The 27,638-nt window shown below is 35.8% G+C and overlaps 2 protein-coding genes across 2 annotated transcripts in view; both read right to left on the bottom strand.

The window, feature by feature from the left end:
* clybl (citrate lyase beta like) overlaps positions 1–7,224 on the bottom strand; it is a 67,348-nt gene extending 60,124 nt beyond the window's left edge. Inside the window, exon 1 of the mRNA XM_066706761.1 lies at positions 7,146–7,224. Coding sequence (XP_066562858.1) covers positions 7,146–7,189 — 44 coding nt within the window. The 5' untranslated portion in view covers positions 7,190–7,224. The remainder of the gene's footprint in view (positions 1–7,145) is intronic.
* Positions 7,225–11,268: 4,044 nt separating this feature from the next.
* Positions 11,269–27,004, bottom strand: tm9sf2 (transmembrane 9 superfamily member 2). The gene is made up of 17 exons (XM_066706759.1): positions 26,663–27,004; positions 25,309–25,376; positions 23,337–23,430; positions 22,950–23,077; positions 21,357–21,486; positions 20,447–20,571; positions 19,945–20,053; positions 18,871–18,950; positions 18,657–18,765; positions 17,836–17,968; positions 17,423–17,542; positions 16,395–16,452; positions 15,411–15,570; positions 15,060–15,211; positions 14,731–14,842; positions 14,069–14,240; positions 11,269–11,980 (listed from the first exon to the last, which is right to left on the bottom strand). The coding sequence occupies exons 1-17, from the start codon at positions 26,819–26,821 to the stop codon at positions 11,913–11,915; spliced, it is 1,977 nt and encodes a 658-aa protein (XP_066562856.1). The 5' UTR covers positions 26,822–27,004; the 3' UTR covers positions 11,269–11,912.
* Between the last annotated feature and the right edge of the window lie 634 nt (positions 27,005–27,638).

Raw genomic sequence — 27,638 nt, 5'->3', positions numbered from 1 at the left:
AAAAATAACCTGCCTTACAGAAATTGTGCCTGGGAGACTTTTCAACAACACACTAAAATAGAAGGGCTAGCTTTCTCTGTCTGCGGACCATATTTGAGTACTAGCCCAAAGATTCAAATTGTACTGATTTGCTTAGGCTTAATGTAATTACTATAGCACTATGTAGTTGTCATAGTAACACTATAAAACATTTAAATCACACAACATTTTGAAACCTTGTTCCCTTTGCCTTTTGATCAAGACATTTACTATTAATTCTTTAAAGCAACTGCATGGTGGGCAAAAGAAAAAGCCTTAAGGCAATATGAAAAATTACACTGACATTTACTGTATAAGGACTGCTCTTAAAGAATGAGAAAAAAAAGAAACAGTAACAGTATGAGAATCTGTTCGGTGCCCAGCTGTAAAACATACAGTAACAGCTCTCAAAGGCTGAGATTTACAACGGGGCTTAATCTGTGATAACTAGTGCCATCTACTGTCCGGCAGACTCGCTCCCCCCCAGCCCCCGCTGTCTGCTCTGTTGCAATACGCAGTGTGCTCATTTCCAAACCTAATGAGACTGAGGGGGACATCCCTGGTCGCCCCGGCTCCTCGCGGGAAGACAGGGGTGGCTGCGGCCCTTACAGAAGGCTGCGGCGAACCTTGGGGGCTGCGGCGTACATTTACATCTGCTCATCCAAGGAAATATGTTCGCATTATTAACATTTTTGTTATTGCTGGGGTGGTTTTAATATTTAATTTTCATCACCCTTTTAACCAGTGTAAGGCGTTATCATCGCAACGCTCCAAGGGTGATACTGTATGCCTCAGAAGATACCCATGTCCAATATATTTGTAATTATCTTTTTTTTTAACCAACAACTCCTATATATGTGGAAGCAACATTTATTAACACAGTTTAGACACCATGGCAAGAAATTTAAATATATTATTGAATGTTCATAATGTTTGTTTTGAATAAATACAAGCAGTGGCAAAATTTCAGTAGCACTACACTGAAGCATCTTTAAATCAGAAAAAAACTGCACTCTCTCTTACGCATATCCCAAAAAACGGCTTCTACGTCTTGTATTCAGCAAATTAGAGTTCTACAAGCAATCACTTAAAATCAATCAATCTGTATTTATATTTATATAGCGCCTTTCGCAGGGTAGCCACAGAGCACTTTCAAACAATCATCCAATTATAATGACCTTCCCATCATTGGACTAACACTGCAGACAGTGCCATAAATACTTTTCCAACTCCCAGGATAGTTATGAAGCCTAAATATACTAAAATCAGCTCTTACACATTAGGTCTACCTGAGGGGAAAGATCTTGAGGCTGCAAGACAGAACACTGTGAACACTGACACCTTGAGGCAGGACAGTGAACTGTCACTCTTTTACTGCACTTTTTAAGTACCTGTCCCACCCAAACCAAAGGACAGTATCACAAAATGTATTTTGTTCCAGAAAACTTCAAGGTTGTTCAAAAATAACTAAAAATCAAAATCAAAGCACTGGTCACGTACAATACGATTGTGCTGGGGAAGAAAGCATCAACAAACCAAGAGGAGCTGGAAACCAGATACCAAAAATGGCAGCTACAAGTAAACAAGTTACAATAGGTCTGAAATCTCATCTTTCACAGCAAATGCCACACAGTCTTTATCTGTATTACTGGGATCTTACAGAAAACATCAGTCAACACTGAGGGTCAACAGGCCGAACTTCACTGGCCCTCCGTGTCGGGCTGCAATGAAACTCTCTCTAATAATTGTGTTGATGGTTTGATTTATGTACAGCTTGATCATATAAAGCATGAACCTGCAGCAGATCAACACAATTACCAGAGAAGATAAATATGCACGGAGCAGGTAAAAAAAAAATACTACTGGGCTGTACACAGAGGCATCTGAGTGGAAAGGTGCAGGTATGTCTGACGTGGTGTAGGATTTGTAAATGAACCAGCAGCGATACCAGCTCCTTTCACCTTGACGTGAAATTAATATTAGTCGTTTACTTTCTTTCACTCTTTCCGCACAGAAGCAGTAAGACTATGTGACAAGGTCTGAGTCAATGTCTGACAGGGTTAGAGGTTGTGTAAAATAATAATCCTTATGAATGTCTGAAATAAAAAAGATTGAGTAAGACTGAAGTCAAAAATGAAGAAAACTATTCAAACAATTGTGAGCTTTCCAAAGTTCCCTATTGCATAATTTGGAAACTCTGCCTGCTGTGCTGGCACACAACAGTACAGTATACTCTATGAAAGAGATAACTGGAAAACCACAAAAATGACAAACAATATTTGAAACATTTGTGCTGCACGATAATGATTAGTATAGTATCAACTTTCTGACTTTAACTGGTTAATCACATTTCAGCCAAGAAACGTGCCTTTTAGCACAATATTCTTTTGTTTTATTGTCCCCACATTCCTGAAGGGTATGTTTGTACAGATGCAATTTCCATGTGCTATCTTTTGAAAGACCAAGCTTTATCCAAGATGTTCTGTTGATCAAAGGTTTTAACGCTAAAGCAGGGGCACTTGTTTGGATCAAGACTTTGTCTTTGTCTAAACACAAATTTCCATCTGTTACCCGTATGTATCTTCTTGGTTACCTCCTAGTCAAGTGCAGCCCTCTCTGCCATCCTGCCTCACTAGTTTACTCAGCTGGTACTCAATCCTGTTACCACAGCTTTGTTTTCCCACCACAACATGTGTTCAGTTAATGCTCTGTAACAAATTTCAAAGACAAGCTTAGGGAAGGTCAATAACAGGTAAAGGCCCAATTTACTGCAGCACTGTTTGAAAATAAATGCCTTTCACACTAACATGTTGATGTCTTATGTTTCAAAAGGAGGTCTTCTTTCCCAGATTACCATGAAGATTGTGACGAAGTGTTTGAGATAGTTTCAAATTGCGATATTGTTTTGTTCACGCCACTATAAGTAGTGGGGAATCCGGACTTCAAACTACAATCTACTAATATATCTGAACAACGTCTCTCTCTATATGCATGTTCTATTCTAAAAACAATCGGGTGAATCAGTCTCTAACAGGATTAAGGCCACACACCTCCATCACCGCAAACTAGGGCCAATGGATGTGGAAATGAAGTGTCAACAGACTGGAATTTACAGATTGATTTTCCTGTGGAATGCAAATGTTAGTAAAACACTGCTTGGGAAGAAGCTTAATGATGTTAATAATGGAAAAAAGGTCTAATTAAAACCAAAAATCTAAAAGTGCCTTCAAAAATGCACCAATCTGCTCTGTTGTATAATACTGTGATTTGGCCTGAAGAATTTGCTAAAAACAATCTATAAAAACAGGCACATGGAGATGTTTTCTTTGACAAATACAATGAATATACACCTTGCACTGCACATACATACACAGCTGACCCCCATGATAGCCTAAGCACATTTTTCAAAGCCAAGTTCCCTTTGTGACAAAAAATCTAATATTTTACTTAAATAATAATAAGAAAAAAATGCATATATGGTCATCAGCAGAAATTACTACAATGCAATTTAGTAAAAAAAAACTGCAATATATTATCTACATCTGTCTTATTTAACAAACAGCATATACAAATGACATTAATAAATAAACATACATTTTAAAGGATCTGATATTAGTAAACAAATGTTTTGAACCTCATTCAGCATTTAACTGATGCTTTTGCAAGTGCAATAGCCAATGATTTTTGTAAAAGACATACAGATTTGTATTAATCCATCGATAGATATACATTAAAATATAAAATAAGTAATATTCTTTGTAGTTTGGTCATGTAAACATATACGGATATTAAACCCTAATGTAAACATTATTAACAAAACACTATTCAAATAAGAGATAATCTGAAAATACAGAATTATTTTACCAGGCACATTTACATTAGGTTTATTTTCTCAAAACAGCAGCACAATTTTCTGGACCTACACAAAACATGCTTCATCAGAAAAGTGCGGTTTACTCTGGGCTAATCTTGAAATTGGCAGCCTTAGCGTTTCACTCGACTATTTTATTTCATTTTCAGGAAACAGTAACTAAAATACAAGAAGGAATAATAATGCCCAGAAATAGTCCAGCCAGGAACCATTCTCTTATTATGATGATGATTATTATATGTATTTTTATCTTTGATTCATGCAAAATACTAGGCTGAATTGGTTAGCCTTCACTGGCAAATGTCTGCAAAAGTTTATGTGGTTGCTCTTAATTGGAAATGTTATAAGAGCACATTACACTTCTGATTTTATAACCTGTGCTATAAAGCTTTGGCAGGCCCGAAAAGGGGAAACTGCCCATTAACTTATCAGATCCAGGCCTTCTCTTTGTAATTGACAAGCTCTAGGCTACTTTCATCACTTGTCGACTTCATACCAGCAGTCAATTTTTCCTTTAGGATGCTGTTACATCTCTGACATTATGGTGTTTGTGACATACTGCAGCCTGCTGAAAAAGTGAAGGCTCTAGGCTTTACATAAAAAACAAAACACACACCACACAAATTCCTATCACAGTGTACCGAATGTACTTAAGTTAACCATGTGTGTATATCCGATACGAACAGCTTTTAATAAGTTCACAATAAATGAGCTAAAGAAACTGCAGATTCCAGTCTCTACAGTCACTGCCAATGGCTCTGCCACGTTTCGGTTTTTGTGGCTCTTTGATTAAGTACTTTAACTCCATCTAACTAATAAAACAGCTTAAACAGAAATGAATTCTTAAACGTACAAGCACATTGTGGAATTATAAGATCTGTGTAATGTTAACAGCCAGAGTTTTAGGTATTATTAGCAGGCCAGTTTGAAAAAAATAATAATGTCTGACATTATTTGCAGAAGCTTGTAAAATAGTTTGTAATCGGCAATGGTTTTGGTGTGCTACTTTTGTTGGCTATAACACACAAGTGTCTGGCACTTCATTTCCAAAATGTTCGGAATTAAGACCCGGCATTAAAACTGTCATTCTGTACACCTAACATGAACCAACAGTAACTACCCCACAAACATTACGAAGCATGGCGTGACAGTTGCTTCACACTGTATATTAGCAAGCCCTTCATAATTGTGCCTCTGGAAAATCATCTGCCTTGAATTAGAAACACCTGTGACCGTGTTTCGATGACCAATATGGACAGATTACTGGAACTTTAAAATCCTGCTTTCTTTGTAATTGACATTTAAACTGTTTGAAGTTTCTCATTAAGTTTCTTAAACAAACTAGCTACAGATGTATAAAACTAACAATGTACAGTACTGAGTAAATTGGGGCAGAATAGTCTGATACTCCTGGTTGTTTATAACTAATTAACTGTTTATTTGCTGATATGTGATTGTTCCAGTTCAGGAGACTAGTTTCTGTTCACAACTATTTCCTAAAGGGTTGTCAATATTATTTCAGTATAGTGATGTTTTAATTCAGCTTTTAAAACTAGGAGAAAAGTTGGTAATGCTTAAGATTGTGGCCAAATCTAATATTAAATACATATCCAATAGAAAATCTATTAAAATTCAATTACTTAACAATTAAAGTTCAATAGAATGTTAATGTAATATCCATCTATACCAAAACCATTTGCCCCCAATTGTTTCTTGTAACTTGTCTTATTGGGTTTGATATCTCCACTTTAGATGGCTGAGTGATTTTGTTCATGCTGACAAATGTTTTTGGTATAAATAGATATTACATTAATATTCTATTGATATGATAAGCAATTAGTTGCGTGTTAATAGATTATCAAATTGAATATCGATTTAAAATGTAATTGGGCCATGTAATCTAAAGCATTACCGAAAAGTTACTTAATATGGATGAATGATAACCCTGACACTCAAAGGGCTGGTTTCACAGACTCACATTACACTGACATGTTATTTTAGGTAGAGCAGTCCTAGACTAGTGTTGATCAAGGTCTGTGAAACCAGCCAAAAGGATATAAGGCAGAATCAAACTTCCCTTCCTTGCAAACACAATAAATGGCCATTAAAAGAAAGGCTGCAATGCAATACAATACTATGAGATGGTATTATCAAGTCTGTGTACCTTAGATCATACAGTCAAAGCCAAAAGCATCCTACCATTTGATGCTTCCACATGTCATATGTAAATATGTATAAACTATTAAGTATAATTAAGGAAAAATTACGTTTTTATATTTCAAACATTGAGACAACTTAAGTGATCTGAGAACATACTATACTTGTAGGCCAATAGTACATGGAAATAAGTATTAACTATAATGTACTTCTTGTCTATCTACTACTTCACATTATGTGCAGCTTTTGGACGAGTGTCTACCTGATGAAAGGTTTCAATTAGTGGGAAGCAACTTTCCTAGGAGGCTAATTAGGGAACAGGTCAGGATCATGATGCAATCACTGCCAATTCATGTGTTATTAATACTATTTGCATCACCCTTTCAGGCCTTTTCAGGTACTGTACTATTCTAGGTAGTGTCATAGATTTAACTTCTTAATAACTGATCTGGTTGGAAGATTACTACGTGTCATTTCAGTTGTTGTAACCTAGTTTTATTTAAGGAAAAAATGCAATTATACAATCTATTGTTTGATTTTCTGTATCGCTGTGTAAATATATTGATTTGCATAGTTTAGACAGAAGGGACCTAACATAACTATACATATAGACCTCCCAAAATTATTTTAATGCATTCTTTCAGAGAGCAAAGACTCAAGTTTTTTTTTCTTTAATTAAATGAGCACTTTACAATCGCTTACAACCACATTTGACTAATAAAGGTTTCCCGTTTTATGGGTTGCAGCCTACATCGTTGAAAGCATATTTATTACAAAGAATGTCTGGCTGCCGATGTTGCCAGCGTTTTGTATTACACTGCTGGGGGCGGATTGGGGTCTTTATAGAGGATGCAAGTTTTTAATGGCATAATTACACCTGGAAACAGGTGAAGCAATTTGGATTTGACATGCATTTCAAAGCCCTGAGCTTCAATGTCAACAAACGCAGGCTCGAACGACCTTGTTCGGGGTGAAAACACAAATGCAATATGTGGCATTTGGTAAGAGGGTCCCAGGCTCGTTGAATCGGTTGCTGCACATTTCTACAAGGCAAAAGGAACAATGATTTGCTCGTAACTCTGACAAGAAACAAACTTACTGAACTGCTCGCCTCCACAGCGCCCGAGCCACCGGCAGCGCCATCTTCCCACGTGTGTGTTCAGGATATGAGATACAATTGGTCGATACAGCATTCGCGAACAGCAATCAAACATCTCTGATTGGTCAGTAGTCCTGAAAGGGGCGTGGCTAATCAGTCAATTGGATTGGGTTTAAAGCTACAGTATTGTTTGTTGTGACCAACCGTTTTATATATCTTTTATATACATACATATACACATTATTTTGCATATACACAGATCAAATGAAGAGCAGTATTTATGCCATAGTGTGTTTCTATTATGTAATATATATTATTATTTTATTTTATTGCTAGATAGTGGACACTTTATTTTTTTTTGTACTTGTACAAGTACAAAAAATACATTATTGGCAAAGCTTGACACAATACACACACACCCTTAAAACGAGGTGCTGACTATATAATTAGGATGTAGTATTTTACTATGATTGCTATTAATATAATAATAATAATAATAATAATAATAATAATAATAATAATAATAATAATAATAATAATGTTACTGGTCAAGTATATGACCATTTGCAACCAGCCATAATATAACCCAATACTGATGATTTGGGATTATTTTAGAGCTGCATATTAATCTCATTACAGGTCTCTTCAATGCTCAGAAATGAAACAGAAACAGATTACTAACCTGAAAAAACTCCTTTTACTTATTAGTTAAACCACTCATTTCTTTCACTTTCAAAAATGAAAAACCTCTGAGTGACCCAAATGTAACCATTGTTTAGCTCTGTTTCACTGTGCGTGACACCAACAAAAGATGCTTCTGGCTTTTTCATTTTTTTAATCCTCCTCAACAGACATGCGTGTCCTCAGCCAGGTCATTTTAAGTCAGTCTGCTGCTGGTGACAGGGGGCATGGGGCACCCAAGGTACCAGCTCCAGCCTGCTAGGTAGACGCTACACTCCAGGAGAGCTGGTCTTGCATCAGTGCTGATTTATTAATACCACCATCATCACAGTGCATGTAAATAAGTGTGGCTAACAAATGACACATAGCGTTGTCCATGATTAAGCCAGCAGGGGCTTTTGAAATGTCAAAGGCGGGTGGTGAGGTGTTTATGTGTGAACTTAGAAAAACAGGCAAGACATGCACAACCCTGCGGACCATTACTGAGCAACTGCACAAGACAACCATTATTATCCATCTCAACTGGATTGCCGTTGTTGATGTTTGGATTAACTAATAGTGAATAACATCCTTTAATGTTTATTTCCTACCTCATGTGGATCAGGCAATGCTTTTTTATCATTATAAATATTTTTTACCAGCCGAAAAGCCCTCCACCAGCTTCTCTTCACATCATTTTATTGATACTTCACATTATATGAATTTACCCTATTGTATACAGAAAGTGTTACTTATTTCAGAGACTACTTATCTAATTAAAAATTGAAATATGTTCAGTTCCTTTTCCATTATGTTTTGTAATGTATTTTAACAAATATATGTGTTTAACATGTTACTGAATACCTGATATTCTGCATCAGTTACCCACTGCCAACCAAACCAAATTAATCAATTTAAATATGAGTAGGATTATCAACTGGGATGGCATCTGTTCAAATAAATTCAGATGTGGTCTGTTTTAATTGGCAAGTTCCTTTTCTTCCTTTAATCAGAACTGTTGCAATACATTACTGTACACAATGCATGTAACTGTCAGAAAGTTAAGTCAAACAATGTTGGATACTCATCTTTTTTCTTTTCTTTTTTTGATAGTCCACATATTACTCATTACATCCATTATCTATACAATCCAACCTTTTTGTGATGTTTAAATTAAAAAACTACCAAAAACAACAGAGATCAGTATGACATCAAATGTTTATTTAAATAGATTTTTAAGGAATCCAATGCATTTAATACAGACAATAATTACTGTGAAATGAAAGTGTATCATTATTAGCATCAATCAGCCTTGACATTATGTAGAGAATAAGAACGGTAAAGTTAAATAATATCTTGCATATATAAAATTTCACAAACAAGCAATATGACCTACAAAACCCTGCAATACGTAAACTGTAGAGTCCAAACTCCACTATTGCATCATTGCATCTGGGTATTGTCTGTTTAATAATACTGATACATACACGTAAGTTGTAAAACAGGTGAAAAAATAAGTATTTTAGAAGAACTCATTTAAATCATATAAACAAAACAAAACCACATGGTGGGAAATAATGTCCCTTACTTGTACTGTTTACCTCTATATTCCAAAATTAATCTTTTTTAATGCTTTGAAAAGTTTAAATGATTAAATGGTGAGTATAATAAAATACATAAAAGAATGTTGTTATATATATATATATATATATATATTTTTATGTGTAATTAGTGTAAATGTTTAATATTTCCAGGTACTACTATACAATCACTGCACACTTTATATCATCATCAGCCATTATCGATCCACTGCTAGAGGCCTCTAGATATTCCCACTTGCTTTCATTGACTTTTCCAGGTCACACCAGCAGTCTTTTTTTCTTCTTTTGGGATCCATTCTATAGCTTATTATGTGCATCTTACATATATGGGAAGCAAATAAATAAATAAATAAGGGAAGATGAACTCATACACTTGTGCCATGGAAAAGAGAAGCTGTAGATTGAAGCCAGTGAGAACATCTTGGAGAGGCCTTCATTCAGCAGTGGACTGATATGGGCTGATGCTGCTGATGGTGTGAGAGATATTATAAATAAGAATAATAAACACCTCGTGCAAAGTGTGCAACTACTACACCTTATGCTTATATATTAAAGAATTGGCTGTAAAGTTCCATTCACAGGTTTCTGGGGAAACTTGCTTCAGTTTTCCACAGCCTCCCTTCTTTTCAGTCGACACAGACATCTCCTAATCCAGTTTTGATAGCATTTGGCACACTTTATTGGGTTCACAGCAAGATGCCCAGCTTCTTTACTGGTTTCCCTTAGGAACCACTGAGCCCCAGAAAGAAGCCAGAAAGTGGTCCGGCCAAGGAGGAAGGCTGTATCACAGACAATGGCCCTGGCATGCAAAGCGGAGATGGATGAACTTCCCATTTTGCAGTTTTTTACATTAATGTCAATCTTTTTACAGTAATGTTTAAAGTATGATCAGAGTTCAGGCATATATATTCCTAATTTTAAATCTGAGTTGAGCCGAATAGGCAATTTCACTTTGAAGTTCATTATCCAGAAATCCCCCTATACAAATTACCAAAAATAATTTAAGAATAATTCACACCATTTTGGGTTATATCTCCTGATAATTACTAATACAGACATAAAATTGATCCAACCAATTTCTGATCTCTTTGATCTCCAGTAAAAACCTTGATTTTATGAGAGCTGATTCACCACAGAGATATTCATGAATTAAACGTTTAAGGAATACATCTTGCTTTTTGGTCACCACCCCAACCCAGTTTAAACAGCTAGAAAATATGTAAATTTAACAACAATTATTCATTCTTACAATACTGTATTGCAGAATAACATTTTAAAATGTATTATGATTTCCGCAATGGCTGCTAAAAAAATATCTAAAATATATTTCTCCTACTAAAGATATGTAAGGAAAAAAAAAGGCACATGCTGATTTTACATATTTACCTTATGTGAAGCTACGTTATTCATTTATAGTTTTTATTATTTTTTTAACATCTATCTGTGCATGTGACAAACTGAATAGATTTAATTCACAGCGATGACAAAGCTGATGGCACTTCTGCACATTACAAGTCATGTTAACCCATGGGTAAATTCCATCACAGAAATGCCACTGTATTTGTTTTGAAATGATGACATTTAAGCAAGACTTTTTTTAAGGAAGCTGTAGTGCTCATTCTTAGAAGTTATATGTGAAAAAATGTATCCTACAACTTCAGAACACTATGTAGATTATTTATTAAACACAGAAATCATTGGATATTTTGTTTTATCCTAATGTAATGATGCAAGAGCACAGCAACAAAAGTACTTTAGAAATAGGATATTAATAAATGAGAAAATATGCACAGATTCCTAAAAATATTAAAGAACGCCTCACATATCTAAAAAATCTGAAATGAAGACTAATTACAAGTGACCATTTGTACAACATTTATTACTATAAATTTACAAATCAATATACTCAAGAGGCACAAAGTGTGTAAAGGCAAAACAAAAATATATAAGTTAAATAAAAAAAATATAAAGTCGAGCTGATTAGACTGCACCTTTCAAACACAAGAATATGAGAACAAAAATGAAAAACAAAAACTTTATAAAGGTTTTAGGCTTCCTACTTCAAGATCTGAGACTCCATTCACCCGCATCTCGTTTTCTATTTTCCTTCAGCATTAGAAAATGTTATTTACAAGTATATTTACCCGACTGTAAAGTTTCAGTGATATGCATGAACTTTCCTAAGCCTAGTATTTGGAGGGTAATTAGAATCAAATTATCAAAAGGTAAGTCATATTTACATACTTCGTTTTTTATTTTATTTTACCTGTAGCATGATATGGCATATAGTATGCATTTTCTTTTTAATTCACCTTCATAGTGTTTTGTACTACTAAAACAAAAAAAAAAAAAAGAAAACGTAGTTAGCATTGGAAACACATTTACAAGTGTTAGGTTTTATTATAATTTGTGATTAAATCACATCAATGCCAGGAGGTCCATTCACATGTTCGTCTCTCCACCTGACAGATCCTCAGCTGTGAAAGCAACACTTGCTCAACTCATCTCAATCCACTTTCACCACGCTGTATATTTTGGTCACAAACCAAAAGCATGCAAAAAATCCAATTGTTCCTGTAGGAAACAAGAATGAACATATGTTAATTATATACTGAAGTCCAATTATGCTGAAATACATTTTTGGGAGTTTGCAAGAAAGAAAAAAATGATTAATTATATATAGCATTTATATGAAGTATCTCAAAACTCAACTCAAGGGTCAACTTTTAAATCTCTGGCTCTTCTTATACATGTTCATGAGAAGAATTATTTTGACAGTCATTCAACGTTCATGACCATATTTAACAACTAATGCCCTAAGATCATACATTAATATGACAGGACCCGTTATTTTCAATAAAACATTTTTTTCCCCCAAAACTGGCAAAAGAAGCAGGGCAAACCCCACACCTGGCGAAGTATGAAAAGTCAGAATGTTTTGAAGTTGATATCAACAGTACATTAAACAAACCAAAAAAAACAAGGCAAGGTGTCACGATCATCATATATCTAGTACACAACACCTACAACACTAAAACACGAAGCCAAAAAATAACTTGATCATTGCCGCCTTTTATTAGTGAAATGTCCCTCCGTGATCAGAGCCACAACGCAATAAACCTTCCCTTACAGGCCCTTCCACTGGTAATTCAGATCAGGAATTACAAATGATATCATGACAATTCTTCACGCTCTTCAAACCAGTGATGTTTTACCGACTCATTTACTGTGATACCTTGTTACAGATCCAGCTGTGAGTCGGGGATTTGTCATGAAGCTCACGGCACTGCCCCTGCTGGGCTTGCCCAATGACCTGGAAGGCAATAGGGATGCCAGGGCCTACAGCATGTGCTGCTCTGACAGGGCAGCAGGGCACTGTCAAGAATCCTCCAATGCAAACTTTCCACATCACTCTGTTTTTAACAGATGAGTAAGCACTGGCAAAGTATTTCTTGATACAAGAATTGTGGATTTCCCTTTTCATTCGCTGCCCCTTTCTGACACACCATGTATCACTGCCTTAAAGGGAATGTACGATAGTGGATCTGGGCTGCAGGACACAGATTGCATGTGGCAGGGTCACTGGCTGGGTTAAGCAACAATTCAGATATGTGCTTTTAGGGTATAAAAAGGGGCAGCTAAGGTATCTTCCTCTGCCTGCAAAACACACGCAACTGTAATATTTAAAAGACTTTCCATGAGATGTTTACTTGCACAGTCAAATGTGCATTGCACTGCTGTTCTTCTCAATTTTCATTATGGATTCATACTGACTGCGTCAGTCTGTTGTTTTACATGTGAGTATCATTCGAAGTTGTATACAATATATTATAACGTTCATAATCTGAATCAAGTGAAAATACTACTTTGAGTAATTTCTATAAAAGCTACACCAAGCCTTGAACTAAAATTAAAAGGTTAAATAAAGAATATGGCAGTATACATATTAAAAGTCAAGAGAAGTTTTTTTTTCATTCCTAAAACACAAATGTTTTAGTAGTCTTTGACCAAGAGACAATTAAATTTCTCTACGAAAAGCCTAACATTAACCTGAACAAGTGTCACAAGAGGAACCAGTGCCAAACATACAGTTTGCTTCAGGATCAAGACAAATATTTACTTGACTGTCTACTTAATAGAAACAGTTTCTGTAAATGTTTAAGAACTAACTAAGAACTAAGAGTCAATGTAAAATAAGATGCTCCTCAAATAAAACTTAAAACATTATTTTGTGATAATTTGTTTTATAGTTTTAGGCTAGTACAATCAATTTCAATACTTTCTACTTTAATCAATATAAATACAAACAGAAGTCCAAGACTGTCACAACAGATTAAGCAGTAAGAACACAGAGCTTTGGAAGAAAAGTTGGAAATTTGTAAAGAATAGTGGAATCACTGACCCAGCAATCCCTGACCTTGTGAATGTAGCTTAAAGTCTGCAATCTGCACATTAACGAAATCGGAGGAAATGGGTTTCTTTCTTTTCTTTTCTTTTTTTAACCCTGTTCAGCTGATTCTGTTATGCATTCTCTCACTTCATTTAACTGTATTAATGAGCAGACCAAAGGATTCTTAAAATAATGATGTAGGCAGTTCTTGTTCTAACTATGTAAGGGTCAAACACATAACACAAAGATAAATAAAATGGAGTTTCACGTACCTGTAAAGAGGAAAAAGATCAAAGCCATTATCATTGTGTATCCAAAATATAAAATAGTACTTGCTAATCCCGTAATCTGAAGTTTCGAGAAAAAGTAATGGACTGCATATACAAGAAAGTAGACTGCAGTAAATCCACTAGTCAGGAAAGAACGCCATTGCCAGTGATAGTCCTATAATAAGAGAAATAAAACATACAAAACATGTTTACTATAGATATACACCCAAAACACAAACAAATTACAGCACTAAACCTAAAGGATGATCAGATCTTTAATTCTGGCTCAATACATGTACAGATATTCCAAAAAATGCTTCTATAAACAATGTGCAGTTGTGATTTTCACATTCTGAGTTGCTTTGAGCCACAATTAATATAAAGGACTACTTCTATACGAGAGACAAGTATTCAACTCACTTTCAAGGAAAATATTTAATAAAAATAAAAAAAATCTCCCTTTAATAGAGACGCTCTATAACCTGACTTCTGTTGCCTTTTCTCATGCGTCACTGCATGCCAGGCTTTGCGAGATGTACGGAAATACTGATGCCTGAATTCCAGCTGCATTCTCTCAGGTGTAACAGAATCTACCCCATATATAAAGTCATTAGAAGTCTAATGATGTGACGATGCACATTTGCTCAGCCATTTATCTCACTCACCTCAGCACACAGATGGAAGTAGCACAAGAGGATTGTGGCTTCAGAGCATGTGATCACCAGAATGATAAAGACCAGGAAGAGAAATCCAAACATGTAATACATCTGGTGAGACCTGCAATTAAATAAATACAAATATAATGAATATAGCAATGCTCGATCAATAACAACGCCATTCATAATTCTTAAAATATTCCCTTTTTCTTAACAAAAAACCCATCACATTACAGTGCGAGAGAGATCCAACACGCAATTTTACATGTATAAAACCCCAGCCAGTATTGTTAAAGTTTCCGTTCCAGGGTACACTCGTACGTTGGGGATGAACTGACCAGATGCTGTTGAGGATGAAGAAAAGCTGAATGAAGATGCAGCCAAAGGGGAGAATCCCTCCCATGACGATCCCTGGCAAAGGCTTGGTGTAGAAGGACTGCTCAGGAATCTGACGAGGGATCTGGTTGGTGCGTACTGGGTGCTCAATGGCCTGAAACAAAAGGTTTGTAAAATCAGTCAAATTATAGAAGAAAGAGAAGAATTAAATATGAATTGAAAAATAAATAAATACAGATAACAAAACATTTAAGGTGCTATTCTGTATTAGCATAACCTATGAAGAAAATCTCAGCACTCATATCTGGATTAACAGAATAGGGCTCATTGTTTTCCCAGCTCTGGGTACTCACATTCTTCTTAAAACCAAAGTAAGCGCCAATGAAGGTCAGGGGCACAGATATGCAGAACCACAATGCCAAAATCGCAACCAGTGTGCCAAACGGCATGGCAGCTGAAGAGCCTTCTCCCCATAATATTAAGTTCATCAGAAAGAAATCCGCGAACACAATCCTAGGAAAAATATAAAATTAAGTTACATGATTATCACAGCATGAACATGTATATATGCAATAATTAAGAGAATCAAAAAGCAGAAATTCTGCTTTCAAATTATTAAGTTAACTTCCTCCAAGTACCCTCTGTTACCAGTAATTCATATGCCAGATAAAGTGTAATAAAAGCAGGATTATGTGTTACGTAATGAGCAATTAGCTGCACCTGATAATTAAAAAAAATCAATGTATCCAGATCCAGAACTGCTTAAAAGTATGCATTATATATGCTATAACAGAAGCACCAGAACATAATATTGATTCAATTGAATTGAGAATATCCAACGGTTTTACAATTATAACTGAAAGGACAACTATTACAGTTTCAAAAAGTATGGTTATATGTCCAACTTTTAATAAACTTTAAACCTCACCAAAAATGACAGCTGTCAAAAGTGTACAGGAGTTCTGTATTGAGCTTTCAGGATGTCTACTTTCATCACTTCCTAGATAGCGAAACACAGAAATTGAACTATGAAGGCACTGGATTTATTCCCCCCATGGCAGGTGCTAAAACTGCATTGTAGAATTGAACAGAAAATCACAGACACTCCTAGCAAACTGTGAATATATATAAACCATATTTTTACAAACTGCAATAGTTGTAGCACTGTAGGGACTATATTCTACAGTGTTTTCTTTAAAATATACACACCATATATATCAATATCACGATAATCTGCAGACCAAATGAGTGTGTCAAACACTTCCATAGTCAGTGTTGGCATACACCGAAAAACAACGCTACATGTTGGCACCTTTCTGTTATAAATATTCACTCACCCTGGGCATAAGAAAGCTGTCAGCAGAACATTTGTTTTCCACTTTTCACCACCAAAGGCTGTTTAAAAAAAAAATGACAAGGTGTTAAAAAAAAATACTCCAAACACTTAATATTTTGCCCTTCAAAAATGTTAAGGGCTAAACACATGGGGCTTAAATCAACACTCTTAATTTTCTATAGGGAACAATCACACCTTCACGTACAGATCGCAATGCACCACTTGTACATGGTGAACTATTTAGAAGAAAAAAAAGTATATGACAGCCGTATTCGTTTTTTTTTTTTTTTTTTTTTTACACAAATACATTCACAAATCAGTATCACCCTCTCATCTTGCTTAAAAATATGTGAAAAATATTTCTTCAAAAACAGTCCTTTGCTTTGACAAAAAACAACACATAAGAATTAAAGCAGCAATTAAAAATGTTCTATCAGCCATGGTTCTTTGAGTTCTATTAAAACTACTTGTAACAATTTGGAGTTAAAGATCCTGGGAGTTTATACTAGCGTGTTCTGCAGTGACTGAAGGGTTGGGCTAAGATCTCTCAGCAGTTACTGCACTCGATATTGATGAACTGCTGGTGCAGGTTCTTCAGGGCATGTTGACAGAATCGAGTTCATCTTCATACAATTATTTAAAAATAAATAAATATATCCGCCTGAGACAAAATGACTTTAAGCTGCCTTGAGGATGGTAAGTGTAAAAGACATTAAAGACGCTTAAACATATGAACATGGTGGAAAATAATTAATCGCCGAAAAATTAATTCTCTCGAGCCCTGAAAACACTGGTGCTAAAGTCCACGGCGGACTGAAATAGATAGCATGTCTGAGGCCTGGAGAATCAATCAAGGGGACCAGGCTTAACCCAATTGAGCTGCTCAATCCGTTCAGTAGGGTGACTGAGAGCAGAATCACAAGACATTATAACATGCAGCAGAAGCCTCAAGTTGTACAGTTGTCAGATGCTGATGATAATTTAGACTAATGAGCACAGCCCTTGTCAGTATGCATAACCGCCACTTACACTTGTAGAATCTGGCAGCCACGAAACCTGCTGGAGTTCCCAGCAGCACCCACAGAACCACAGCGCAAGTCATCAGGGCTCCTCTGTTGGCAGGTGATAAAAATCCCAGGCATGCAAAAACTGCGAGGGTTACAGAAAAAATAAATACACAGATCTGGAAATGAATGTTATTCAGTTTAGAAATGAAGAGAGATATGAAAAAAGCACAGGTTGAATCAGAACTTCTTTCATTTGTCTTGCTTTGTTTCAAGACACTTTGATAAGCACTACTAACATCTCCAGAGTTGCCATGTAAAACTGTCTCTTTTGCTGCTTTCAATGAGCGAAGCCCTACTGTCAATGGCCGTCTTATGTAACGGCGCATTGCAGACTGATGGAGGAATGCTGACAGACGAACGGCTTGCGGTACGTACACAGAGTGACAAACGTCATGATGAAGATCTGTGTGCCGGAGCCGATGAAAACAGACAACAGCATGCCCTTCCTCGGTGGTCTGAAGACGTCACCGTGGACCAGCTTCCAACCGAATTCCTCTTGGGCATCCTCCTGGAAAACAGCAGAAAGGTTTACCAAAGAGCATCATAGCTGGGTAACCAATTACTTTTAATATACTTCAAATATCTAAAGCAGGCCGAGGAACACATATTCTACTGAGCGCTGACTGATCACTCCAAAAATGCTGACTGTCTGTCTTTTTGTCAGGGAGAGAGCTGTTGAAATAATCAGTCCATGTTCGGTGAATGAAAACTATAATAAAACGGCTCAAATTGGTTCCCTTCAACTTAAAATGTTGATGGCTTGAAATCACCCCAAAAAAAAAAAAAAAAAGACCTGGACTGGAATGCTTATTACATCTAATGTGGTAAATAATAGTGGACTGTACACTAACAAACAAAGAAAGCAGACAATCACAGCAGAATAAAAAGATATTTACATAATACCGAAGCCTCAAACCAAAGGCCTACAATATGCAGGTTGATAACTTGTGCTGGGGTCTCAGTGTTACAGTCAATTAAAAATGATGTTCCTATTACTTCTAAGATAAAACATCACAGGATGGCTTTGTTGTGGCTCCCAATATAACGTTGGTATGATTTAATTCATATTTCACATTTTTCAGAGCGAGCACATATTGTTGGCGTTATTGTCGTCACTTTAGCAATACATTTCTCTATCAGGGTAAGATCACAGAATGGTAAGATATATATATATATATTTTTTTTTTTCCACTTACAACAGAGTCCATTTGATTGTATCTGGCAATATCTTTGTGCAGAGTTCTGAGCATTATCATCGCCACCATACCAGAGAGGAACAAGACAATCACAAGGGAATTCATGATGCTGTGGTAAAGGGGAGATGAAACAAAGCAAAACCACATCAAATTAAGGCCCACCATTTATTACCAATAAACAAAATCACAAAAATAAACAATAACAGCTTCTTACCTGAACCACTGAATGTTAGTGTGGGGCATTGACTCCAGGATATAATCCCAACGTGAGGCCCATCTAATGGTATTGTCTTCCTACACAAACACCAGAGGAGAACTATGAGACACGGGCCTACATATTTCTGACAGAGCTGTGGGACTGTCAGCAGCACATGGCATGACATGGACTAAAATCTGCTGTGTGCATAAAATGGAATATGGATTTTCCACTTCTGAATTGGATTTTATGGGAAAAAATTACAAAAATAACATTCTAGCTTGTATCAGGTCTTCTGAGGTAATGGTGTCATGTTAAATAACAAATAAGGATGAAATTCAGTGTGCGGATACATCATCTGGTTAATTTGTGCATGATTTTTGACTTTGAGTGCTTTAGATACATACACACACATCCCTGCAGTTCCTTTCCTTCAAATCTCTGAATAGGAAAGCATTACACTACACTGCTTATTAACCACATAGCAAAAACACTGGTCTGTTTGCACTTTAACAGATCTAAATGTTCTTTTATAGAAAATAATATTGCAAATTAAGTTAGTTGATGCCTACTAGGGCTGGGCGATATGACTTAAAAATAGTTTGGGCGATACACGCTATATATCTCAATATGCCTTGTTTTTATCCAATCAAGCTACAAAATAAGACCAAAGACATTTAAACAACAAGTCTTTATTTAATCATTAAATATGCAAAACTAACAAATACTACATGCATGGTATGCATGGTAAATATATGCAGAATACAACATATAACAGCGCAAGTGGTGTGCAGAACACACGTAGATATAGATATATATAAATACACATTATTTACTGTCACATAACAATAACACAAGTAATAGTAATCACGCAACACATGTACTATAAAATGGTACAGATTCAGTTGTACCACTTCACCATCTAATGAAACTTTCTGCATCTGTTTGCATTGCTTTCCAATTTATTAAAATGCAAACAAACTATTATTCTATATTTTTATACAAATTATATCCGTCTAAATTAGCGGGGATGGGGGTGTGATCGCCAATCTACCAATCAGAAAACCTAACTGTATACAATTAAACACTTACCACGAATTGCACAGAATAGGTATAGGTGATTTTGAGTTCTCCGGAAAATTTATTGCTTAAGTCCATGGGAGGACCTGTGCAATCAGGTTTCTCCTGACTGCGCTTATAGCTGTAAAGATAAAGGAAAGAAAAAATAAAACATTTTAATGTTCAGTAAACTGGGACAAATAAAAATTTAATAAAAAAGCAGCATACAACAGATAACATATACACAATAGCTGATAAGTCATTTGAATAGAATCCTTTACAGTATCAAGTGACAGAGTATTCAGTTGAAAAGTACCACACCTCCAAAAAGCAATAGATCTTAACATTGTAAATGATAAGGCCATACCAACAAACACAAAAAACCCAAAACATTCAGGCCACCTAAAACCGCAAATGTGAACGGGGTCTCTAAAAAAAGCCGGACTAAATTTGAGGCGGCCCATGGCCAGCCTAATAAGTGTGAACGGGGTCTCACTCCACAATTAAGTAATAATATGGGCTGATGTAGTTTTACCTTTTTGGTTCCATTTTAGCAGCAACCAACCTCGCTCCTGCTGCTTCATTCTCTACCACGTGGTATGAGATTGTGATATCAACATGGTTAAAGATGTAAAACGTATCTTTGTCATTAAAATCTGACTGTAAAAGCAGGAAAAATGTATAGTTAGTTAATATAACAGCATAGAGCCACAGAATTAAATAATATCACAGTGAAAACAACAGCAACCTGTACTCCTGTGATTATTTTCGTGTTAATTATGGACAGGGCTGATACACTGTATTCCATACATTATATATAAACGAGTCTACTGTGAATAAAGACGTCATGCATTGCACCAAGTAATCAAGTTACTTGGAGTACTTTCTGAACACAGCACAATGCATCTCATTCCCAGGCAGAAGGATAAAACAAATGGCAAGACTGCCAAAGGACATTTATTTGTTGGCTATAACTTTCATTCGGCTTGTCCATCCAATTTTAGTCGCAAGAGATCTTTTATCATCAAGAGAGGAAAGTATTGCTCTTTCTTCAGTTGCGAGATTTGTGCATTTGTTGTGCTGTAGAGCTGGCAGAGGATTATGTACACTACCACATTCCCCTCAGTAGGGATTAGAAAATGGTCAACAAACTCCCTTAACATAAAATAATCTAATGGGCTGGATCATTGAACAGTGAAGATTTAAATCAACAATGCAACTTGCACTATTTTCATCAATGATATGTAACCAGCAAAACCAAGGTGATAAGTATATGAATGCCTATTAGCTATAATCTAAGATTTACTTATTATCTTTGTTTTAATTACGTCAAAACTAAACCAGGAGTGAGAATCAGTGATGAACCCTCATCCATTCCAAACATGAATGGCAAATGAATTTCAGAAAGTTAGTAGAGCACAGGAAGAGTGTCATGCAAAACTAACATTGACAACACAAGCGTCTTTTGGTCGACCCTCCTCAGTCACATAACATCCAATAGGGAAGCCAGGATTGCAAAACTTCTGTCCGTCTTCCACATCATAGCACCATGTTACAGGCATGTTATCAACAATCCTGTGAAGGGACAGAAACATATACAGGTGTATTACTGAAATATGATAGTTCAAAAATAAACCTTTAAAAATAGCTAGGCTGTTGAAGGGTATGCATAAGCAGCATAAGTAAATGATATGCTTCATTTGGACAGAATATATACAGATTCCCTTTTACTCACAAATCAACTCCTCCAAACTTGGGAAAACACACACACATTTATTTATTTACAGACACACATAAACATACACATGTACATAAACATAGCTTTGTTTTCTTCGATATTCATTTTCATTTTATTCCGAGATCCTGTTCAATCCCTAAGCGGCTGCTTATTTGTCACTAGGCTAGCTCCAAGCTCTCAGACAGCCAGTTCCTATCAATGACTGCTCCTGGGGCCAGCAGCCAGCACTCAGCTAATCTGTGTGAAGCCAGCTGGCTCTGGCTTCCCTGGGAGACAACCACTCATCCCCCTGCTGTGCGCAATTGAGATCTGGAGACCTGCTTTATCTCAAGGCAAAGCTGAGATACCATCCTGACAGACAGTGTCAATCTGCACAACTGCACAATTTACCACACAGGAATTTCACTTCATCAGGGCTAAATTTCTTTAAGGGCAACTTTAGTCACTTAGAATAGAAAAAAAAAAAGTGGTAACATGCAAATAAATATTATAATAATTAACAAATGGCTTCGCAAAAGTTAGTAGGCATACCATGTGATTAAATAAGGCCATGATAGTCATATAAAAGCATGTAACTGCTAGGTATAAAATCAAGTGAAACCTCAAAGTGTAAAACTCCGTTCTAATGAGTCCAAGACTCATTTTCAGAATATGATTATCACTGCCCAAAATTGACATCATCATTGAACAATCTGCAGCCAAGCCATGACAAGTTATGGTGGTCAGTGCCTCAGTGTGGTTTTATCTTTTAAAACTGTAGAAGACAGACATAAAATTACAATAGAATTATTAATTTTCTGTGTATTGTTTAAAATAAAGACACAGCATTACATGGCAGTTTATTAAACTTTCTTTAAGCAAATTATTTTTTGGACTGTAGAGAAATAATGGTTCTCATAACATACTGCACAAAGAGCTGTGATATATTTCTCCCCCCTGTTGTTTAATCAAAATTACACTTCACCATTTCATTTTTCAATTTTTTCCTCTTACATTACAGCACTCCCTCTAGTGGCAAACATAAGATTTTTTTACACATTTGATTGTTTTTAATGAAAAACTGAAGTGATATGAAAATTGTCACTATGGGTCATGCATCTTTAAAATAATTTAAGCAGTTAATTTATATGAAAGTGTTGTAATCAGAAAATGCCTTTGTGTTTTGCAAGATCTGTGATACTACATAATCATAAAAGCAAGAAACATCTAACAATAAACTTAAAAAATGTGCTTTTCAATTGTTAAGTACACTGCAATTTCTGATTGTGGTTACAAAAGCTACCTAGATAAAATTACTCACCAATGATGTTGATAGTTCAGAAGCATCCCTTTCTTCAAAAATTCCAGCTTTTGTTTGTCTTCAGGTTTACTTGTGTCATATGTTTTGGTACAAACAGGTGCACATTCTTCTTTCTTTTTAAATTGAAACTACAGAGACAAAGCAGACACTAAATACAACAACATGAGACAAACTTACCATAAAACAAAAACCAGACAAAAAAAGAAGCACCAAACCCAACCCAATCAGGTCTTCATAAATGGTTCTTTACCATTTTAAGATTTATTGTATTTAAAATAACTGTAAGATCTACATAAAGCTATAATTACAACAATACAAATAATTATCATATGGGGAAACATGTATATAAATGAATATTACTGAACTGTCTACTGTTTTCATACACACCTTATACGGTGAAGATTCAATTCTCTCACCAAACAAAACTTGACCTAAATTTTCAGAAGGCCGTTTTTCAGTGTCTTTAGAGCAGAAATCAAACCTAATTTAAAGAAAGAATTGCAATGATTAAATTCAAGAGGTAGTGCATTTTGGGTATGTAGAACACCAGCCACTCTCACTTTAACTCATGGATACTAACACACAAAAACAGTCACTCGTAATTTGGACAATCATGATGCTTTTAAACTGATGTGCCTTCTGGGAGTTTTTTTTTCCTTTTCTTAAACCATTTACTATATATATTCCTTCCAAATCAGTACCCCCCTCCCCTTTCCCTTTTTAACAAACAGAAAAAGGTCAAATTTCTGAGAAGTGACTTACATGCATGTTTCATGCTGGGTCGTCACTTTCAATTTTCCCAAACCTTTTCTGTCACGTACCCATCAACTAGCCATTATCGAACGCCTACCACGGTTTACTAGTACCTTTCCTTGCGTGTGACCTTGTAATATGCATTGTTGTGTTTTTCTCCTTCTATGTATACTATACAAGTTTACAAGGCACATATTTTTAAATGGATTGTATTCATTCAATTACCAGCTCCAAACCAAGGATGTAAAACATGAATTGCAGATATATATAATACTTTCATCCTCTTTATATTGGAGTTCATCTGTATCCATCAATACACACACATTTAAAATAATAACATCACAGAAAAAATGTAAACCACCTTATATCTTTAGTCAAACTCTTCTTAAAAGAATAAAGCAGAACAAGTTGAGAGCATTGTAAAATTAGAAAAAACACTAAGTTTGCTTTTTTATTATTAATAAGGATTAGTTTATGTTTTTTTTAATTGACTTGGTAAAACAAGTAATTACTCATAATGCTGTTCTTTCATACATTTTATCAAACGCTCCTCCATTCCTCTGCTCTAGATTCATTTCCTTTTTGGAAATGTATCACTCCTTTCACCCTTAAGCTTAAACACAGAAACATACTGTAAATTTACAATTGCATTGCTTACGCACACAGATGTCTGGATACAAGACTATCCAATGAGTTAAGTCTGGATGCGAACAATGTTGCTTCCACCATGTAGTCTATAGTGCCTTCGCAGTGATAAAGGATGATGTGACCTAATCTAATCTCAAAGTCTTTCAGCAAGTAGAGAATTTTGAACAAAAGTTTAATTGAGAATATTGTTCAGTTCCTTTTAAAGTGCGTTTAAAAAATAAACCTGGCATATCACATTACATTTCTCAGTTGCTTTACAAACAAAGACAAAGGGAACCATTTATAAGTGGATACAAATCCGATTAAATACAGAAAATGTTTTGTACTCATTTATATAAATAAAACGGAAAAACAACAATCTTTACTGCAGTTGTATATCTTTTAATTAATAATTTTAAAAAGGTTCCATGGAAGAAGTACGTGGGAAAGTTACTGGCAGATAACTGACAAGGTTCACACTTAAATCTGGGAATCGCTTTTCTAATCCTCAATTTTCAGTAAAGCCCAAAAGAATATCTACCAACACAAAGAGGTTATAGACAGCAAAGTTAACAGAATTCCAGAATATAATTAGCTCATTAAAACTGTTTCCACAAAGGCTCTTTTTAGATAAATACGCACAAACGCAAGATTATGAGTTACATCTTATAAAAAACATAACCTATGGCAGTACAGTAGTCAAACTTTTCTACACTAAAGCTTAAAGCTTCAATAGGCTTATTCCTTTCCTAACTTACTAAATGTATTCCTTCTGTAGAAAGACAATGCTGACTTTATATCACCCTAACTGAATACATTTACTTATAAATTAATTAATAAACAAACAATTTCAAAAGAACAAAATACTTAATGCATCATCGAAATCTGCAGTTTCTCTCTAATCAACTGCTATGAGTAAGATCACTTTTAAGTATTTTTCGACAAATACAAAAAAAAAAACATTTAGGCCTTTACTCACGCTGTGTATTCGTAGGGCAGAACCGACTCCACAGAATCCAATCTGTTCACGAACAGCTCAATTTCCGACTAAGATGGAAACAAAAAACAGTTCAGAGATATGAAAAACACACACACACACACACACACAAACAAATAAAAAACTAAATAGTTAAGATGTATAAGAAGCCAAATAGATTACTTCTTGGATAAAAGGCAGTAATGAAAATCTGAATAATACTAGCCCAAGCTATTTCTCATAATTAAGTCATAGGGATTAAAAGCTTTTGAGTTTGTTTAGAAGCCAGTTTCCAATTTAACCATTTAAATATGATGCATATGAACTTGAATGTGCTAAAACCATGAAGATCTTGTGTATTTGTCTTTAAATTATGTTAAAATATTTCACCTTTGAACCAAATGTGACAGAACTACTGCTAACATGTAACAGGGTAAGTTGGTAACTTTGTTGGTTAGACCCATTGTTGTAGTGTATTGTTTTCAAGTTTTCTTTATATACTTTTGTTTACATTAAGGACAGGAACACATGCCTTTATGTCTGGATATGGGGTGAGTAGTGTGTTTTTTAAAGGCAGGCTGTAGATGCCACTGAACTGGAACAGGACTGTCCATTCAGTGCACACTAACCGATCTTTATCTCCTTGCACGAAATTAATGGAGCATGAAATCAGACTATGATCTACAGCGGGGCCTGATTAAACTCACAGGTGTCACTGTCAGCACACGTATTGTACCGACCCAAGTGAGAGGTATCATAACTGCTTATGACTGGTGACGTTAATTGACCTTTAGCTTGTCGAGAGGCCTCCACACGAGTTATATAATGACAGCAATGCTATTACGCAGACGTGGACGTCAGTCAATTTCAAACATGTCACTCCTGTCCATTATTCTTACGACCATAAAGCTGTAGGGTGTTTCCATGCTTTTCAATTAGCACTAAAATAGTCAAGTTGAACGGTCACTGGATTTCTTGCGTTGTTTAAGGTCAATCGTAAGCAGTGATAACACAAAACGACTGCAAATAAAAACGTGCCCTAGGCGGGTAAGAGGATAATAATAATACAGCCTATAGGAAGCACTCGTTATGTGCTGGAATTCAGCGCATTGTTCACAATCACACCGAATAGCGGTACCGTGTCCTCCCTAGCAAACGCAGTTGCTGTAACAAGACCCTTTTATTACTCATTTAAACCCTCAAATCCATCAACCCGAGCCCGCACCAGCCAGCAGCCCCTCTCCCCTCTCTGCTGCAGGCCTTGGTGATGGAGCGACACACCGAGAGCACCGAGGCAATGTTTACGTCGGTTTTGGGGGGCTACCCAAAGCCCCCGGCGCCCCCGGGTGATAATTACCCTGCAGTCCGGTACTTCATGGTCTTTCGCTGCTTGGTCTTTCTCACAGAAACTGACAGGAGCCAAACCCGGAAGATAGAAACTTGAAGCGATGTGCAAGCTTTCAGTCAGCAGCAGAGAGAGTCTCAGGACAGAGAGGGCATTATAAAAGATGTACATGGTTGTTTTTTTTTGCTTCTTTTAATTACAGCGACCTAAATAATAATAATTAAAAAAAAAACACTATTTACATTAGTCAAAAATAAGCAAAATGAGGTATATCTGCCACTCTAAATAAACGGACGCTGCTGCGCAGGACGGTGGACATGGGGAGCTTCTAACCCACTTTCAGTCCCAGACACGTCATCTGCCAATGGACCGCCGAGGCTTCTGGGAAAGCGGAGGGGGCGCATACCGCTATACTAGCTGTAGCAAAAGGAAGAAAGCGCTTCTGTGTGCTGGACTGCAGCCTGTGCTACAGAGGCCGTCTATATACAGTACATATATGTATTTGTGATTCGTTTGTGGATAGTATATGTTGGATACATAACATATGAATGCAGTGTGTGTACTTTATGTTGAGCATTAAATTGAATGCCAAAATATGTATTCTACTAGGCAGGCTTTATAATTTCACAACAATTTCAGAAGCTTCTACAAAACACATCAATGCAATGAATTAAAGCACCTTTCAGATTAATTTCTACATAACTTGGAGCCAGCATATCAATACAATGGTATTTGATTAAAAACATTAAAAGGGCATCTTGAATTTTATATGTAGCAACAATATCAATTTAGCAACAGTTTAACGTCTACTTTCTGTATTAAACTATATAATTGTTCTGGCAACTTAAAAAAAAAAAAAAACACAAAACAACACCAAAAAAGTGCCCTGTTCTGGAATTATTTTTTGACTACTGATATTATGCCACCACTGTAACGTACACGTTACGATGACACAGAAATTTAATTATGAGACACAAGGTGAGATTTG

This window comes from Amia ocellicauda, chromosome 6, assembly GCF_036373705.1.
Source record: "Amia ocellicauda isolate fAmiCal2 chromosome 6, fAmiCal2.hap1, whole genome shotgun sequence".
NCBI lineage: Eukaryota > Metazoa > Chordata > Actinopteri > Amiiformes > Amiidae > Amia > Amia ocellicauda.
Note: the sequence above shows the minus strand (reverse complement) of the source record. Positions and strands in the feature narration are given on the sequence as shown.

What these genes read in the sequence shown, in the direction of transcription:
- tm9sf2 (XM_066706759.1), bottom strand. Translation starts at nt 26,821, where the DNA reads ATGTACATCTTTTATAATGCCCTCTCTGTCCTGAGACTCTCTCTGCTG. An exon ending in TTGAATCTTCACCGTATAAG is followed by an intron (nt 23,078 to 23,336) that starts GTGTGTATGAAA and finishes TTGTCTCTGTAG; the next exon opens with TTTCAATTTAAAAAGAAAGA. An exon ending in GGCTGCCAGATTCTACAAGT is followed by an intron (nt 16,453 to 17,422) that starts GTAAGTGGCGGT and finishes TTTTTTAAACAG; the next exon opens with CCTTTGGTGGTGAAAAGTGG.